This window comes from Gigantopelta aegis, chromosome 3 (assembly GCF_016097555.1).
Source record: "Gigantopelta aegis isolate Gae_Host chromosome 3, Gae_host_genome, whole genome shotgun sequence".
Classification (NCBI taxonomy): domain Eukaryota; kingdom Metazoa; phylum Mollusca; class Gastropoda; order Neomphalida; family Peltospiridae; genus Gigantopelta; species Gigantopelta aegis.
Genome location: NC_054701.1, coordinates 23,296,089 through 23,314,137, shown reverse-complemented (window position 1 = coordinate 23,314,137; position 18,049 = coordinate 23,296,089). Strand labels below are relative to the sequence as shown.

At 40.1% G+C, this 18,049-nt stretch overlaps 1 protein-coding gene across 1 annotated transcript; it reads left to right on the top strand.

Annotated features, from left to right (window-relative positions):
* The first annotated feature begins 1,946 nt into the window (after nt 1–1,946).
* LOC121389364 (chitin-binding domain protein cbd-1-like) lies at nt 1,947–9,156 on the top strand. The gene is made up of 4 exons (XM_041520962.1): nt 1,947–2,123; nt 4,000–4,144; nt 8,170–8,315; nt 8,969–9,156. The coding sequence occupies exons 1-4, from the start codon at nt 2,081–2,083 to the stop codon at nt 9,061–9,063; spliced, it is 429 nt and encodes a 142-aa protein (XP_041376896.1). The 5' UTR covers nt 1,947–2,080; the 3' UTR covers nt 9,064–9,156.
* The last annotated feature ends 8,893 nt before the right edge of the window (nt 9,157–18,049 follow it).

Sequence of the window (18,049 nt, the reverse complement as noted above, 5' to 3'; positions counted from 1 at the left end):
CTACTGGCGAGACCAGTAGAGCTAATTTGAATCAGATTGTGAAACACAAAGTTTGTACTTTCAGCTATAAGCCTATAAAAATAAATCCTGTAGTTTAGGGGGAATCTTATGTGTCATACACATTAACTAGTGACGTCACTGTTTTATGCGTTTACATGCAACACACTAAGTTTTTCCCCATAATTATTTGCAGACAACTGACAAAGAAACAAAGATGGTGACCGTGCTATATTTAGCCACAAATTATTCAGAAAATTTCTGTTGTCGTCCAGTACAAAACTTTTAACAATTATTATTCAGTATTTATTAATTTGTAGTTATTTAAAATAATAAAATATTGTAGTTTTGACTTTGACATAGGACCTTTAATAAGTTTTAACCGACTTGCACCTGATGTTGAAATAAGACATAAACCAGAGTACACTAGTATTATTTTACAAACTGGGTGGTGTAACTAGAACATGAGCCAGTATCACTCCCACGCTCTCGTCACGTTTGAAGGGTCACAATGCTGCGTGTACTTCACGTGATAAAACTGTAGAACTCTACATAACAACGCGTTAGGCGTGGTATCCGTTTAACAATATGACTCAACGGCTGCCTTCAGCGATACGAAAAACGACAACATTGGTGCAAACTATATGACTGGTACCACTTGTGGTCATTCGATTTAATGTGAAATACAACCTTCTTCTCCGCAAACACTCTTCTAATCCCCCCCCCCCCCCCCGAAAAAAGCCAAAAACCCCTCCAACAAAATAAAATAAAACATATCACAACCCCCCCACCCCCACCCAGTGGTAAAGAGCTCGCTTAATGCGCAGTCGGTTTGGGATCGATGCCCGTCTGTGAGCCCATTGAGCTATGTTTCGTTCCAGCCAGTGCACCACAACTGGTATATCAAAGGCCGTGGTATGTGATATGGTGCATATAAAAGATCCCTTGCTACTGCTACTAATAGAAAAATGTAGCGGGTTTCCTCTCCGAGACTATATGTAAAAATCCAATAGCCGATGATTAATAAATCATTGTGCTCTATTGGTGTCGTTAAACAAACCAAACGTGTTTTTTGTGTGTGTTATTTTTGGTGTGCTCATTGGACTATTTATCGCTCCAGCTACCTAGTACACCACGACTGGTATATTAAAGACCATGGTGTGTGCTGTCCTGTCTGTGGAATGGTGCATATAAATGATCCCTTGCTACTAATGGAAAAATGTACCGGGTTTCCTCTCTTACACTATATGTCAGAATTACCAAATGTTTGACATTCAATAGCCTATGATTAGAAAATCAATGTGCTCTAGTGGTATCGATAAATACGATTTTATAATGGATGGCCAGGATGGACCCACCCACATTGGGGGGGGGGGGGGGGGGCAAATACACTGTATGTGCTTCGTGTGATGGAAGGAAGGAAGGAAATGTTTTATTTAACGACACACTCGACACATTTTTTGTTTACAGTTATATGGCGTCAGACATATGGTTAAGGACCACACAGATATTGAGGGAGGAAACCCGCTGTCGCCACTTGAAGGGCTACTCTTTTCGATTAGCAGCAAGGGATCTTTTATATGCACCATCCCACAGACAGGATAGTACATACCACAGCCTTTGTTACACCAGTTGTGGAGCACTGGCTGGAACGAGAAATAGCCCAATGGGGCTACCGACGGGGATCGATCCTAAACTGACCGCGCATCAAGCGAGCGCTTTATCACTGGGCTACGTCCCGGCCCCTCGTGTGATGGGGACAGGCAAATATAAAACGTAACTTGAAAAAAGAGAGGTGTGATTGGGGTGGGGGTGGGAACCCGTAACTGTTTATAATTTCCTTTGCACTGACATGAAAAACAGCTCCAGACTCGAAATAAATTATTAGACTGGTCGTCATGATTGATTTCGTTAGTCTAAAAGTTCCGCATTAAGGCCCACGATGTTTGGTAACGTAACCAAGCAATCAACCAGGGTAACAAGATAACGCGATGATTGTATTGACACGAAAACACGTCGGTTATAAAAGCATACACTTGTGTCAATGTGGAGTCAGTAAAATCTTTACAAAACATTAACAATTATGGTGCAAAGTTGGATTGTCGCTGTTCTTTTACCAGCAGCAGGTAGGGTTCAAGGTCCTTGCTCAGTGAACAAATTGTTTTTGGAACTCGGGATTTCTTGATTCTAAAATTCATTTCTGTACACATCTGGTGTGTTTTGGATTTTTAAAGGCTCATATAGACTGGATGCGTCGCGTGCGTGCTGTCAGGCTAAAATAATAAATCGAAATACATTATTTTCATTTAGATTGTGTAAAATGCAAAACACATGTGGCCAGACGCAATGAAATAATCGTATATGGTTTATATGTCCAAAACGCAAAACGCAGACGCACCAGGCGCACAAATCGGACCGCACGCATGCGCCGCATTCATTCTAGTCTAATGTTTTAAGCCGTGCGTTAGTGTGACTGTTTGACGATACTGGATTTTCATAAGTATTAGTACGTTTTAGAAATGCATCCTACTAATTCACAATGTTTGACAAGTCAAAACACTTAGGTGATCACGAACATAACAGAACATATATATATATATATATATATATATATATATATATATATATATATATATATATATATATATATATATATATATATGAGACGACATAAGATATTGGCTGAGTCAGCACGTCTCGGCCAATATCGTATGTCGTCTCGTCAAACATATTTTTGTTACATCGTACAGCACGGACGATGTAACAAAACATGTTTTGTTTAACGACACCACTAGAACACATTGACTTTACCATAGTTTGAAACCCAATAGCCGATGTATTTTCGTGCTGGGGTGTCATTAAACATTCATTCATTCATTTATCGGCTATTGGATGTAAAACATTTGGTAATTTTGACATATAGTCTTAGAGAGGAAACCCGATACATATTTTTTCATTAGTAGTAAGGGAACTTTTATATGTACCATCCCACAGACAGGATAGAACATGCAACTGTCTTTGATATACCAGTCGTGGTGCACTGGCTAGAACGAGAAATAGCCCAATGGGCCAGTCGGCGGAGATCGATCCCAAACCGACCGTGCTTCAGACAAGTACCACTAAACTTTCATCCACCAGAGTCGAATTGGCATTTGGCGAAATAATGGTTGATTCCATGAATTTCACAATTTCATGTTTTACCCTTGTTATCGTTGTTTCACATTTTACTCTTGTTATCGTTGTTTAATTCCACCCTTGATACCGTAGCTTCACATTTTACTATTGTTATCGTAGTTTAATTTGCCCTTGATACCGTAGTTTTATGTTTTACTTCTGTTCTCATATCTCCCTGGTTATCATTGTTTAACTCCACCTTGATACCGTAGCTTCACGTTTTACTCTTGTTATAATTGTTTAATTCCACCCTTGATACCGTATTTTCACATTTTACTCTTATCATTGTTTAACTCCACCGTGATACCATAGCTTCACGTTTTACTCCTGTTATCATTGTTTAACTCCACCTTGATACTGTAGCTTCACGTTTTACTCTTGCTATCATTGTTTAATTCCACCCTTGATACCGTAGCTTCACGTTTTACTCTTGTTATCGTTGTTTAATTCCACCCTTGATACCGTAGCTTCACGTTTTACTCTTGTTATCGTAGTTTAATTCCACCCTTGATACCGTAGCTTCACGTTTTACTCTTGTTATCATTGTTTAATTCCACCCTTGATACCGTAGCTTCACGTTTTTCTCTTGTTATCATTGTTTAATTCCACCCTTGATTCCATAGTTTCACGTTTTAATCTTGTTATCATTGTTTAATTCCACCCGTGATACCGTATTTTCACGTTTTACTCTTGTTATCATTGTTTAATTCCACCCTTGATACCGTAGTTTCACGTTTTACTCTTGTTATCATTGTTTAATTCCACCCTTGATACCGTAGCTTCATGTTTTACATCTGTTATCGTAGTTTAATTTTCCCTTGTTACCAGTGTTCGCCACGATTTGCACGGACCAACCAGACGGCGCGTACGAGATCAGCTGCAAGGCGTACACATCGTGCACGAACGGGAAGGGCACCATCATCAACTGTGAGAGAGACCTCGTCTTCAACAACAACACGGGCAAATGTGACGTGTAAGTCCTATAACAAGAACCACCACTACCACATCATCATCGTCGTCGTCGCCATCATCGTCGTCGTCGTCGTAGTAGTAGTCATCATCATCATCATAATAATCATCATCATCACCACCATCAGTACCACCACAACAACAGCCACAATATCATCACCACCACAGCAGCCACAATATCACCACCACCACCACTATCACCATCACCACCACCACCACCATATCATCATCATAATCATCATTTCTATTACTACTACCGCATCATCATCACCATAATCATAATCATAATCATAATCAGAGGTTGAAATACTGCTGTCCCGACCAGTTTTTGCCAGTCAACATCACCACAGGGCCGGATATATTAAGCCTGCTATCATGGCAATTAGTTTGCTGTTATTTTATGATCATGTTTGATCCGGCAGGTTTTGATTAGGACCGGACATTTCAGCCAATTTCGACTCCTGATCATCATCACCATCATCATCGTCATCATCATCATCATCATCATCATTAATATTACCACAAATCACGTTAACGATACCATTATCGTCTCAACCAGCACCAGGTCCACGACCACCATCATTACAACCAACCGAGAGCACAATATATACTAAAGACCTTTAACATTTGACAAAGGAAAAGAAATGGTTACGGTTATATGACGTCGGACATATGGTTAAGGACCACACAGATATTGAGGGAGGAAACCCGCTGTCGCCACTTAATGGACTACTCTTTCTGATTAGCAGCAAGGGAAATAGCCCAATGGGCCCACTGACGGGGACCAATCCCAAACCGACCGCACATCAATTGAGCGCTTTACCACTGGGCTACGTCTACGGCTATGAACAGACGATTAACCATGCACAAGTCTTTTTTTAAGTTTAGACTTTGGATTTTCATCGCTGAAATTAAAATCAACATTGCTTTTTTAACTTTAATTTCAGCTTTGTGTACAATAAAGAGCAAGCTATTTGTATTTAATTGACCAATCACTGTTCATATTTTTCATCTAATTTGTATTCACAAACACTCTGCTCAGACCAGTCTACCGGTTGTGCTCAGGCGATTTTGCAAAATACCAAGAACGACAAATCAATTAACATGGCAGATGTGGTATGTTTGGAGTTATGGCCCATTATATAACGATACATCTTACATGTTTCTCCAGTTAAAAACAACCTACTTTAGTTAAGCTGAGCTGCATAGGCGTATTAGACGAGGTAAGTAAAAATTTGTTTAAGTCAAAGATCTATTTCGTTTATAGCGGGTCTTAGGGGATTTCTTTATTACTTAAATTTGAACGTCCTCACTTCTGTTCGTTTTGTTGCAGATAATAAACTTAATTTTTTTTTAATGACACCTCTAGAGCACATTGATTTATTTATCATCGGCTATTGGTAATTGCTACAGGTAATAGTTACCGTACGTGAAAATCATAACACCTTAGACCAGGGCCTTACCCTCCGGGGGTGGGGGGCACTTTTTTTTACTCCAGAAACTAGCATACACATCTCCGGATTTAATTTGTACACAGTGTTTCATTTGTTTATAAAAAGTAGTGCCCCCCCCCCCCCCCCCCCCCCCCCCGGATTTTGATCAGGGTACGGCCCTGTAGACATTTTCATGTCACAATCCTTGTTTACCTCTCGATGAAGGCCGCACCTCCTCTATTTTCGCACCGTCGGTGGGCCCATTGGGCTATTTCTCGTTCCAGCCAGTGCAACACGTGTGTTGAGTGCATCGTTAAATATAAAAGATAAATCGAAAAGAGTAGCCCATTCCTTCCTTCCTGTCTGGTCACATGGATTTTAACTGATTTTTCAAATAGTAGTTATAGCCTACCAGATCCAGTTTAAATATAATTTATTTTCAAATTTCAAGACACGACAATACCGTAGGTTTACTGGCTTCCATTTTTGTGGGGGTGGGGTGGGGAGGCCAATTTTACCCGAAGTAGACGAAAATGCCAAAATGTGAATAACAACATTTATTTGTATTAGAATTATTGCCGAATAGCTATATAAGGTTGTAAATGAATACCTACGCATTTTTACATCCATTACACTTTATTTAATATAATGTATGAAATTATTAAAAACAAATAAATTCGAAGGTGAAAAGGTTTCTTCTTCTTCTTCAGACGCCATATAACCGTAAATAAAATGTGTTGAGTGCGTCGTTAAATAAACCATTTCCTTCCTTCTTCTGCGTTCAAGCTATATATACTGAAGGCCAAAAGAAACTTTACCATTTTCAATTTGGAATTTAAGAAAAAATGAATTGTTTTTAAAAAGTAACTCAATCCAAAACACATAGCCCAAACACAACAATAATGTATGCAGAAAATTATACCCGCCCACTGCATGTTTTGGGTGGAACACACAGAAAAGTGAAAAACTCGTGCACTATGAACAACAGCAATTGAACGTGCAATAAGGGTATAAAAATGGTTTAGACGGCATGTCAGATAAAAAAAAAACCCACCATAGGAATGCCACGACTGACACCAGAACAACGCGAGAGAGCCCTGGATATGATACAGATGGGAGCCACTCATGCCCACATCGCCAGAACCTTCGGTTGTTCCCGTGTTACTGTTACAAACTTGATGCAACGCTACAGGCAAACAGGGCAGACATCAGACAGGCCAAGAACAGGCAGACCCAGGATGACTTCGCCCCGTGATGACCGGTACTTGCGCATCTACGAAATCGCTTCCTGACAGTGACGTCATCAGCAATGAATGCCTTAGGTCACAGGGTTAGGCCAGGCGACTCAAGACTCATGGAATAAGGGCTTACAGACCATATAGAGGACACTTACTGACACCACAACATCGTCGTTTGAGATTGACATGGGCTAGGACTGTACGACGTTGGCAGCGACGTGATTGACTGCGGGTTCTTTTGACTGATGAAAGCCGGTTCTGTTTGTTCAGAGTTGATGGAAGACAGGTGTATACCGCCGTAGGGGGAGAACGAGTGGCGGCTTCTTGCGTTCAGGAGGTCGTGCCATATGGTGGAGGGAGTGTCATGGTGTGGGGAGGTATCTGTGCACAGGAAAGGACACCATTGGTCATCGTTCACGGAAACTTGACAGCTCAACGTTACAGGGATGACATTCTTCGTCCAACTGCAATACCATTTCTCCAACGGCAGCCACGTGGTGTCATTTTTCAGCAAGACAACGCCAGACCTCATACAGCCAGAATCGTACAGAACTTCCTTAGAGCCAACAACGTAAACGTATTGCCGTGGCCTGCACGCTCCCCAAACATGTTCCCCATAGAACACCTCTGGGATGTTTTGGATCGCCGTGTTCGACAACGACCACACCCTCCAGCCAACCAACAGGAACTGATCCAGGCCCTTCACGAAGAATGGCAACGCGTCCCACGTGACCTCATCAGACGGCTGATTTTTTCTATGCGTCGGAGAATTATTGCTTGTATTGGGGCAAGGGGTGGTCACACACGCTATTAATGTGACTTGTTATTGGACTTGAGTGATTGTCTGTATGCTTTGCATGTCGTCCATAAAGTTGAAAGCTCGATTTGTGTACACCACCTCGCTTTGGGAAAATGTGACGTCATTATCAGATACTGAATGACACTCATTTTTAGTTATGTTAATGTTGACATATTGATCTAGTCAATATATTTTACCTCATGCGACTATCTTTTGTTGTTTTTACACCAGAGTGATTTAAAACTATGGTAAAGTCTGTGTGGTCCTTAACCATATGTCTGACGCCATATAACCGTAAACAAAATGTGTTGAGTGCGTCGTTAAATAAAACATTTCTTTCTTTCTTTCATCGTAGAGGGGGCAGAATTGCAGGATGTGCTCTGGGAACTGTGGTCCTGTTTGACATGGACATTCATCAGTGTCTGTCAGTTGCCCACAAACACCACTCCATCCTATCGTACACTTATGGACAAAACTACACAAGATAAGAAATTTCCTATCATTTCGAAATCACACTAAAACGAATTGCTAATGGTTTCACGTTATATTTTTCTCACAGCCCGAAAAACGTTGGCCCTCCTTGTGGACAGCTGGTCAGCTGCGAGGGGAAAGCAGACGACCGATACGCCGACCTCAACAACAACTGCCGCTCCTACTACACATGCTACGGCGGCGTCTTTTACGGGCACAGCATCTGCCCAGCAGGTATTGGGTGCATGCCACTAAATCAAATCTCATAGACGACAGTTGTAACATTATGTTTTTTTTACTGGATGTAAGTTTGGATGGAGTGTGGAGTGTGGTATATTAGGCGTTCTTCCCAACATATTACCGCCGTGCAGATAGCCAGACATCATTAGCTGTGGCCGCCGTGTATATAGCCACTTCTGTGTTAAGTAACAAAGATAGTTTGTTTGTTTTGTTTAACGACACCACTAGAGCACATTGATTTATTAATCATCGACTATTGGATGTCAAACATTTAGTAATTTTGACCTATAGTTTTAAAGAGGAAACCCGCAATTTTTTTTTATATTAGTAGCAGGGGATCTTTTATATGCACCATCCTATAGACAGGATCGCACATACTACGGTCTTTGATATACCAGTCGTGGTGCACTGATTGGTACGAGAAATAGCCCAATGGGCCCACCGACGGGAAACGACCCTAGACCGACCGCGCATCATAAATCCCATAGATGACAATTATAACATTGTTATTTTACTAGATGTAAGTTTAGATGGGGCTTGGTGGTCTTACATTGGGCGTTCTCCCCGAACTATGACCGCCATGCAGATTACAGTCGATTAATGAATGAAAACTGGATTATGTCTGATGTAAGACATTTTATTTACAGGTCTCGTGTTCAATGAACGACTGGAGGTATGTGACAGACCGTCGGACGTCCCCCCGCCATGTGGATACCGGACCTCCACCACAGCTTACCCATAACACTGTGCACGTCATGGAATGCAGATTAAAAAAAATGTTTTATTGATATGTTTAATATTCTCTCATAAGGAATAAAAATCATCAGCCTTGGCATTCAGTTGTTTTTAACAGCCCGTTTCTTCTTTATATATCAAAGGCGTTGGAGGTTTGTGGGCCGGGGACATTAGTCCCCAAGTATTGCGTCACCCCCCCCCTCCCACCCCCACCCCGTGTTGAAATTAAAATTAATAATACCCAATCGCCTATGTATAACTACTCAAAAGAATTTAAGGGTCAAAAATTTATAACCAAATAAGTTTCAGAGTGTATTAGATTGATGATGTAAACTACACCAAAAATTTAATTTATTGTTCCATATTTACAAAAAACCACAAATAAACGTCACTGTATACAAGAAAGTCACATGACATGCTGTCAAAGTTGAAGGTTGTCAAACATGGCTTTTACACATTAGAACATTCGTTTAATAGTGTGTGAATCCACCCCTGGCGCGAATACACTCGACACATCGTTGCCTCATGCTGTTGATCAGACGTCTGAAGAACTCTTGGGGAATGGCCTGCCACTCTGCCATAAGAAGTTGACCCAGATCATGAAGGTTGGCCGGAAGGGCATGGTTATCCCGAACTCTCCTGCCTAATTCGTCCCAGGCGTTCTCTATTGGGGCCAAGTCAGGAAAATATGCTGGCCAATCCATCCTGACGATACCTTGTTGTCTGAGAAAGTCCGTTACTACCCTGGCGCGGTGGGGTCTGGCATTGTCATCCTGCAGAACTGCCCCGCCGCCAATCTGCTGAAGGCCTGGGAGAACCAACGGCCGGATAATCTCATTCAGATAGCGGATTCCATTCAGATTGCCATCCACCACATAGAGGGGGGTCCTGTGGTGGATAGAGATGCCGCCCCACACCATGACGCTGCCACCACCGAACCGGTGACGTTGTCTAACGTTAACGTCAGCAAAGCGCTCCCCAGGACGTCTGTAGACACGAACCCGACCGTCGTTGAACTGAAGACTAAACCTGGACTCATCAGTGAACATCACTCGACCCCACTGAACACGTTGCCACCGCAGATGAAGTGTGCACCAGTGACGTCTGGCCGTTCTGTGACGTGGTAGGAGTGGTGGTCGAACAGCCTGGCGACGGCAGATTATTGGCTCTCAGACGATTGCGTATGGTTTGATCAGACACTCGAGTTCCAGTCGCAGTCCGCAGATTGTCACGTAATCGGCGTGCAGTGGTTGTGCGTTGTCGTAGAGCCATATTGGTGATGTAGCGGTCCTCTCTATTTGTAGTGCTTCGGGGTCTTCCCGAACGTGGATGATTTCGAACAGAATTCGTTGCTTGGTACCGTTGCCACAGTCGGCCAACGACACTCTGACTGACACCAAGTCTCAGAGCAACATTTCTTTGCGTATTGCCATCCTGAAGCCAAGCAATAGCCCTTCCTCGATCTTCGATAGTCAGTTGACCTCGTACCATTGTCGAATTTGGAGTGTGCACCGTACACGAACGCAAGCTCCAATTATACGGAAATTCAGCATTGGGAACATGGAATACACATGCAAAGCGTGCAAATGAAGCGCTTTGTGAAAAAGCAAGTTATGGGCACTTAGCAAATCTTTCGCTTTCGCCCTAATTTACGTGCAAATGTAAGCATGTTTTCGCCATTAGAACTAGTCGACAGTGTCAATGACAGTGGATTTTAATTCATTTATGGGTTGCTTAGACCCACTTTCGTCAAAATGGAACAATACCATGCGTGACATTATGGTTTAGCCAATATAATTGACATTCACAAAATAATGTCGAAAATATCGTCTGACCCTTAAATTCTTTTGAGTAGTATATATTTAAAGCCATAATTTCGTGTCTCAATTTGGCGACAGCGGGTTTCTTCCCTCAATATATGTGTGGTTCTTAATCATATGTCCGACGCCATATAACCGTAAATAAAATGTGTTGAGTGCGTCGTTAAATACATCATTTCCTTCGTGTCTCAGTCGTTTTTATATCTTACTAATTCACAACACGAACACAGCTAAGCATCATATTGATGTACTCACCTTGTTTAACACCCAAAAGCTCATCTCTGTTTTTGTACTGGGGTGTCGTTAAACAACCATTAATTCCATTCATTCATTTGCTTTAACCCCCATCAGTACAGTTTCCAGAACTTACTAATCGTATATCCGGGATCCACCTAGACCCCACCACTAGTTCAGGCCTTTCAGGTTTCTATTCATGCTACTTTTGTCTCTGTATACGTTGATATGATTATTATGATTCCATCATATGACAAAAACGAAATAATGATAATCTGGTAATGAACTACAATGTATTTTAATAGAGTGACATTATTGTAGTCCGAATTAGACGACTTGCCCGCATTGAACAATGGAGTCCAACTGAACCCCAGAATATAATTATAGTAATACCGTGCCATGTTTCAGTCACACAGATTCGTATGAAGTATACTAATAAAAATGACACAGAGAATATTTTGGAACATTTATAACGACACAGATAACATTACGTTGATAAGGAAGGAAGGAAGGCAATGTTTTATTTAGCGACGCACTCAACATATTTTATTTACGGTTATATGATGTCGGACATATGGTTAAGGACCACACAGATATTGAAAGGGAAAACCCGCTGTCGCCACGTCAATGGCTACTCCATTAGTCTATTTAGTCCATTAGCAGCAAGGGCTGTTTTATATGCACCATCCAACAGACAGGACAGCACATACCACGGCCTTAGTTACACCGGTTGTGGAGCACTAGCTGGAACGAAAAATAGATTAATGGGCCCATCGACGGGAATCGATCCTAGATCGATCGCACATCAAGCAAGCGCTGTACCACTGAGTTACGTCCCGCCCTGCCTTGATAATAACATATAATATCAGTGTTGATGTTCGAAAGGTGTATAGTGATAAGGCTTAATACACTTCAGTAGTAGTTTTGCTATCATGAAACACTTTTAACTTCCTTGATAACGAGATGCGGTGACGTAACATGTTGACTTCTTTGTAAATCAGGTTATCTCCAGTCGTTAACCGTTAGGTGTTAAAGGGACACACCCTAGTTACGGCTAGTTGTTAACCATTACGGCGTTGTTTTTCGCTATTAAACAAATTTTTTCATAAATAAAATTGCACTTTACTTACCGTTTATTATTTAGAATATACATTTTCATTCACCTGAAGTGTTTTTTGCTAATCCTGGTAATCCTGGTGTTTGTAATACCACAAAATGCATTTTTCGTATTTCTGAAAAACGGATGCACGTTTGAGAAAAAACCGTTGAGCAGACAAGGTCTAATCTATTTTTAGACGGGATATTTCCATTTCAATGTCACTGACGTTGGTATACCACGTGACCGTTATCATTTTGGTTCGGTTTGTTTTCTCGTGCACGGTTCGCGCAATCAACATCCGATTTGTTGTTGTTCATTTGTGAGATTTTTCTTCACAGTTCGTGAACATTTTTAGTAACAATAAAGTTCAGACAAGTAAGTATCTCAATACAAAACGTTACAAACCCTTAAAACCAATAATTTTGCTAAGTCCTACGATATCTGGAGAGGGGATACAACCAGGACAGAACAGTTGGAACATGTCCAGGAGAGGTGAAAAGAACGCACCCCAAGTCTGTGAAATTTGTCGTGACGTAGGCATTGTTGTGCTTCGAGCGACATCTACCGGTGACATCAGAATACAAACTTTCAAAATTATTTCAAGCAATTGGGACATGGGGATTCCCATGGTATTTATCGATATAAAACCTGCTTTTTCACTCTATTTGATAAAAACGTGATCTAAGTGTGTTACAGGTTTGTAGATTAACCAAATTATAATTTATTTTCGCTGGATGGAACTAGGGTGTGCGGCTTTAAATCGAGCAGGGAGCTTGGTTTTCTGTCACGTTTGTACCGGCCTCGGTGGCGTCGTGACAGGCCATCGGTCTACAGGCTGGTAGGTACTGGGTTCGGATCCCAGTCGAGGCATGGAATTTTTAATCCAAATACCGACTCCAAACCCTGAGTGAGTGCTCCGCAAGGCTCAATGGTTAGGTGTAAACCACTTGCACCAACCAGTGATCCATAACTGGTTCAACAAAGGCCATGGTTTGTGCTATCCTGCCTGTGGGAAGCGCAAATAAAAGATCCCTTGCTGCCAATCGGAAGAGTAGCTCATGTAGTGGCGACAGCGGGTTTCCTCTCAAAATCTGTATGGTCCTTAACCATATGTCTGACGCCATATAACCGTAAATAAAATGTGTTGAGTGCGTCGTTAAATAAAACACTTCTTTCTTTTCTTTCTTTCTGTCACGTTTGTATTCTGAGAAGAACAAAACGTTTGTTGATTAAAATGATACACTATTCCATAATATGTGACAAGTTTAATGAAATTATTTTACCAACGCTGACTGGCAGCATCAGGTATCGTCTGCTTCTGAGATACCATGATGGTAAACGTAGGGAACGTCATCTGGTATGACTTGCATTGTTCTTGTAGGACTTAAACGGACATTCCCGAGTTTGCTGCAATGTTTTAAGATGTTATCGACTAATAAAATATTTCTACAATTAAACTTACATATTAAACATATTTTCTTGTTTAGAATATTAGTGGCTGTATATTAAACGTGTTTCTGATCGTTCTAATATTTGTACTAGGTTAATTTTCATTTTATTTCCTAATCTAGTTTGGGCTTCTTACAAATATTAAGACGATCAGAAACACATTGAATATACAGAAACTGATATTCGAAACAAGAAAATATATTTAATATGTAAGTTTAACCGTAGAAATATTTTATTAGTCGGAAACATCTTACAATGCAGCAAACTCAGGAATGTCCCTTTAATAGCTTATTCATCATGAAATTAAGTTGTAAACTCGGATTAAAACCCCTGTCCGAGCGACCTTCACCTTTGAATTTAGAAGAAAAAAGGCGAACATGGTTTTGATAATAAAAATAATGCATACACTCTTATACTGATATAATAGGAAAATGACATCATTCACAATTTACCAAAATTTCAAACATTTGAGTCCGTAATAATCTAATTAAAATTAGCTCCAATGGTTAATTACTATTACCTGTGGATCTAACAGCACCCCGTTGGAGCTCATGTCCAGTTGACCTTTCATTCGACCAATCAAAACCTTACTTGCAAAATCATGCCAGTGATTTGAGTGCGAATGCGAATAATTTTTACATGCTCATATACCACTAGAGTTTCGAGCATGTCCGTCCCGGAGCCTGTCTCTGGATAGCCAGGGCCTTGTCCCGAGACAGAAAAAAAAAATTAAGCGGACAATTTTGAAATTTACATCCAAAAATTAAATAGTGGGCCTTTAAAATTTGATGCGCATCTCTAATATAATGAATAAAGAAAATTATACTATTAAATTTGATCACTAGATTAGATCGGGTGGTCAAAAAGAAATTAGATAAAATGCTCCAAATTATATAAATATTCGACCGAGCTGTCAATTCTTTTTATTTTTGGCTTGTAACTCTTTTTTTTTCTTTTTTGCTATTTTTAAAATTCTGCCCATTTTCAACTCTACCCTCTCTCCCAGTAGAGCTAATTTTAATCAGATTGAGTCCGTAAAATAATAAAAAAAATTGTTGGAGGGTATTTTGAAAAGTTTAATTATTTTATAAGGTTAATTTTTTTTTTTTTATTAATATTTAAAAAATCAGCTGAATTTATTAGTGATAGTCATAGTACAGTATTATTTCGGCTATAAAAGTTACAATAAAAGTAAGTGAATATTTCTTGAGGACATCTTTATATATAATTGTTATTTATTTCTGCTTTTGATCTAACAAGTGATTAATTTGGCATTGAGTATAAATACTGAAATCCGAATAACCTACGCTCCAGCCTCATAGGCTAATGGTACCGAATAAACAAGAAGGGGCATTTTATATTTACTTTCCTATATAGAGACGTCATTACAAACTAATTCCTTTAATATACCAGTCGTAGTGCACATGCTGGGACGGGAGAAAAAGCCCAGCGGGTCGATAAATGTAATAAAATCCTACATAATTTCGATATAGCACTTCAGAAAAGCTTTCTACCTGTGAGCTAGACGGTGTGCGCGTGTGCGTATGTGCGTGTGCGTGCGTGTGTGTGTGTGCCTGTGTGTGTGTGCGTGCGTGTGTATATGAAACAAAGAAAACCATAAACATACCAAAAAACCCAATCTGCAACAATAATGTAACTTATATTAGTGCTGTCTTTTAACAGCCAGAGTGTACTAAATAAAGTTTCAAAGTTTCAAGCTATATATTTTTGGGCGACGAGGGATTAAACTGTATAGCAGGAAACGACATCGGAAGTTGTCGAGTCTTAGAGGTTTAAATTATTGACAATCTGATTATTTCTGTATTCGAGGTGTCCTCCCACGTCTTAACTGTACTAACAGACAGAATTCTCTGCTAATTCGCGGTCTTTGAAAATAAATGTTTCAACACGTCTTTCAATTTTTGCCTCGATTACGCACGGCGAGTTTTGAAAAAAGTTTTTACGGCGAAGTACCGTTTTGAGGATTTCAGGAACTGTAATTTTGCCAGAACCATGTGGAAGGTTTTGTTTCTATTTATCTGCACCTTGTGGACCACAGGTATGAGTTTAGCAGTATACATGGTTTCTAGTACTTATTTAAGTTACATTTAGTTTTTAACGACACCACTAGATCACATTAATTAATCATCGGCTATTGATGTTATCAGAGGAAACTCGCTGTTTTTGTATATTAGCAGCAAGGGATCTTTTATACGCTCTTTCACACAGACAGAAAAGCACATACCACGGCCTTTGGCCAATTGTGGTGCACTGGTTTGAACGAGACAAAAACAATCAGTTGAATGGATCCACCGAGGTTATTCGATCCTGCGACGCAAGTACCTCATGCGATTGCTCAACTGACTGAGCTAAATCCCGCCACACCTCCAGTTTAGTACTTAAACAAAATGCAACATTCATTACACTATTTAAAGGGCGGGACGTAGCCCAATGGTAAAGTGCTCGTTTGATGCGCGGTCGGTCTAGGATCGATCCACATCGGTGGGCCCATTGGGCTATTACTCATTTCAGCCAGTGCACCACGACTGGGTTGTGATATCCTGGCTATGAAATGGTGCATATAAAAGATCCGTTGCTACTAATGGGAAAATGTAGCGACTTTTCTCTCTAAGACTATATGTCAGATCAGAATTACCAAATGTTTAACATCCAACAGCCGGTGAATCAAAGTGCATGAACCTCTTTTAGATATAGGCGCATTATTAAAGTAACAGTAACAATAACAGTAATGAATCAATGTGTGCCAGTAGTGTCGTTAAAAACCCCTGACTTCAGCTCTCTCTCTCTCTCTCTCTCTCTCTCTCTCTCTCTCTCTCTCTCTCTCTCTCTCTCTCTCTCTCTCTCTCTCTCTCTCTCTCTCTCTCTCTCTCTCTCTCTCTCTCTCTCTTTTCTTTTTACCAAAGTGTAATTCTGTCTCCACCGAGATATTTCCATGACGGTAAATCTAAAAAAAGATTAATTATTATTCTCATTAATTTGTTTACATGAAACACAAGCACTAATACATTATAAACTATCTAAGGCTGGCTAGTCAGCCTTGTAGTCACGCATGCATGTACGCATGGCTATATTCTGTCATACTGCGTTATCAGGCTAAACATAAGATTAATTAATTAATTTGGTTAACACGATCTCATCTCACCCACACAACATTACTATTCACGCTTGTACTGTTATATTACACTATGTAATTATTTTAGATTATTATGGTATAATGGCTAATTTAATGATGCACAAAAGACAGGCAGAACAAAGACGTCAGGCTTCGTCCAGTGGATTTAGTGCTTGCCTGATGCGTGGTTGGTCTAGGATCGATCCCCGACGGTTGAACTATTGGGTTCATTAGAAGTTTGCTCACTGAGCGCTTACCTAATTAAATTCAATGGTTAAGTAACGTTTTAACACTGGCTTTTTCACTGTCAACACCATTTTTATTTTAATAAAACGGCGATCGCGAGCCAGTTCCCTCAGAATATGGAACTTTAACCATTTCTCTACCCGAAAATAGTTTTGTTATATTTTTCTGATATTTTTCCGACGTCATTTTTCATGTTTTTAAATCGTTTAAATTTCATTCCTGATGGAAAAGCTTGAGGATTCCCTGCTAAAATCGGGGACTCGAAGGGATTCCCCATGTCAAGCATTTTGACAGGAGGCGGTTTCATCCCAGTTCGCTAGCCTATTAATGCCTGAGATACTTGCCGAGCTATCAGTGTAAATATTTTTTTGATTGGTGCAGATTATAATCCGTCATTTTTTAATTGAGAAAAGTGAAGTTTACTAACTTTCTTACTCTCAACGCATGCGCACTCCATATGCCTGCTGTTTCGAACTTAGTGAAAACGTCAAAGTTTGTAAACAAATGTATCAATTTCTCGATTTATGGGCTCTTATGACTTTGGGATTGCAATATTTGTAAGTTTTGTCTTATAAACGACACGCAGGTGTTTTTTGTGTGTCTTTTGTCCGGTAAACATCTGACATGCGTGGGCTGTACCATTGCTGCTGATGCAAGGTGTGGATGAGTTGTGTGTTCTGTGCATTTCGTGGGCCTATACCACAAACAGCTAGCAGTCTTAAGTAGGGTTTTTTTCCTTTATTATTTTAGTTTGGATCGACGTTTTGGAAATAACAAAAACAATATTATTTTTTTCTGTGAATTTAGATAAAATTATTTCAAAATTTAAAAAATAGCGAAAGATTTTTTTTTTTTAAAGACAATTTTCGATTTTTGACCAATTTTCCACGGTCATTTTCATAACCATAGCAAACTTCAATTAAAATTACTATGTTGTAGACATAAGGTGGTTGTGTTTTGAAGTTTTGACGAAAACGCGATATTTGACATTTTGTGTGAAATTCATGAAACT

Coding starts and splice junctions, on each gene's coding strand:
- LOC121389364 (XM_041520962.1), top strand. CDS start 2,081: ATGGTGCAAAGTTGGATTGTCGCTGTTCTTTTACCAGCAGCAG. Junction 4,145..8,169: donor AACACGGGCAAATGTGACGT/GTAAGTCCTATA, acceptor TTTTTCTCACAG/CCCGAAAAACGTTGGCCCTC. Junction 8,316..8,968: donor GCACAGCATCTGCCCAGCAG/GTATTGGGTGCA, acceptor TTTTATTTACAG/GTCTCGTGTTCAATGAACGA.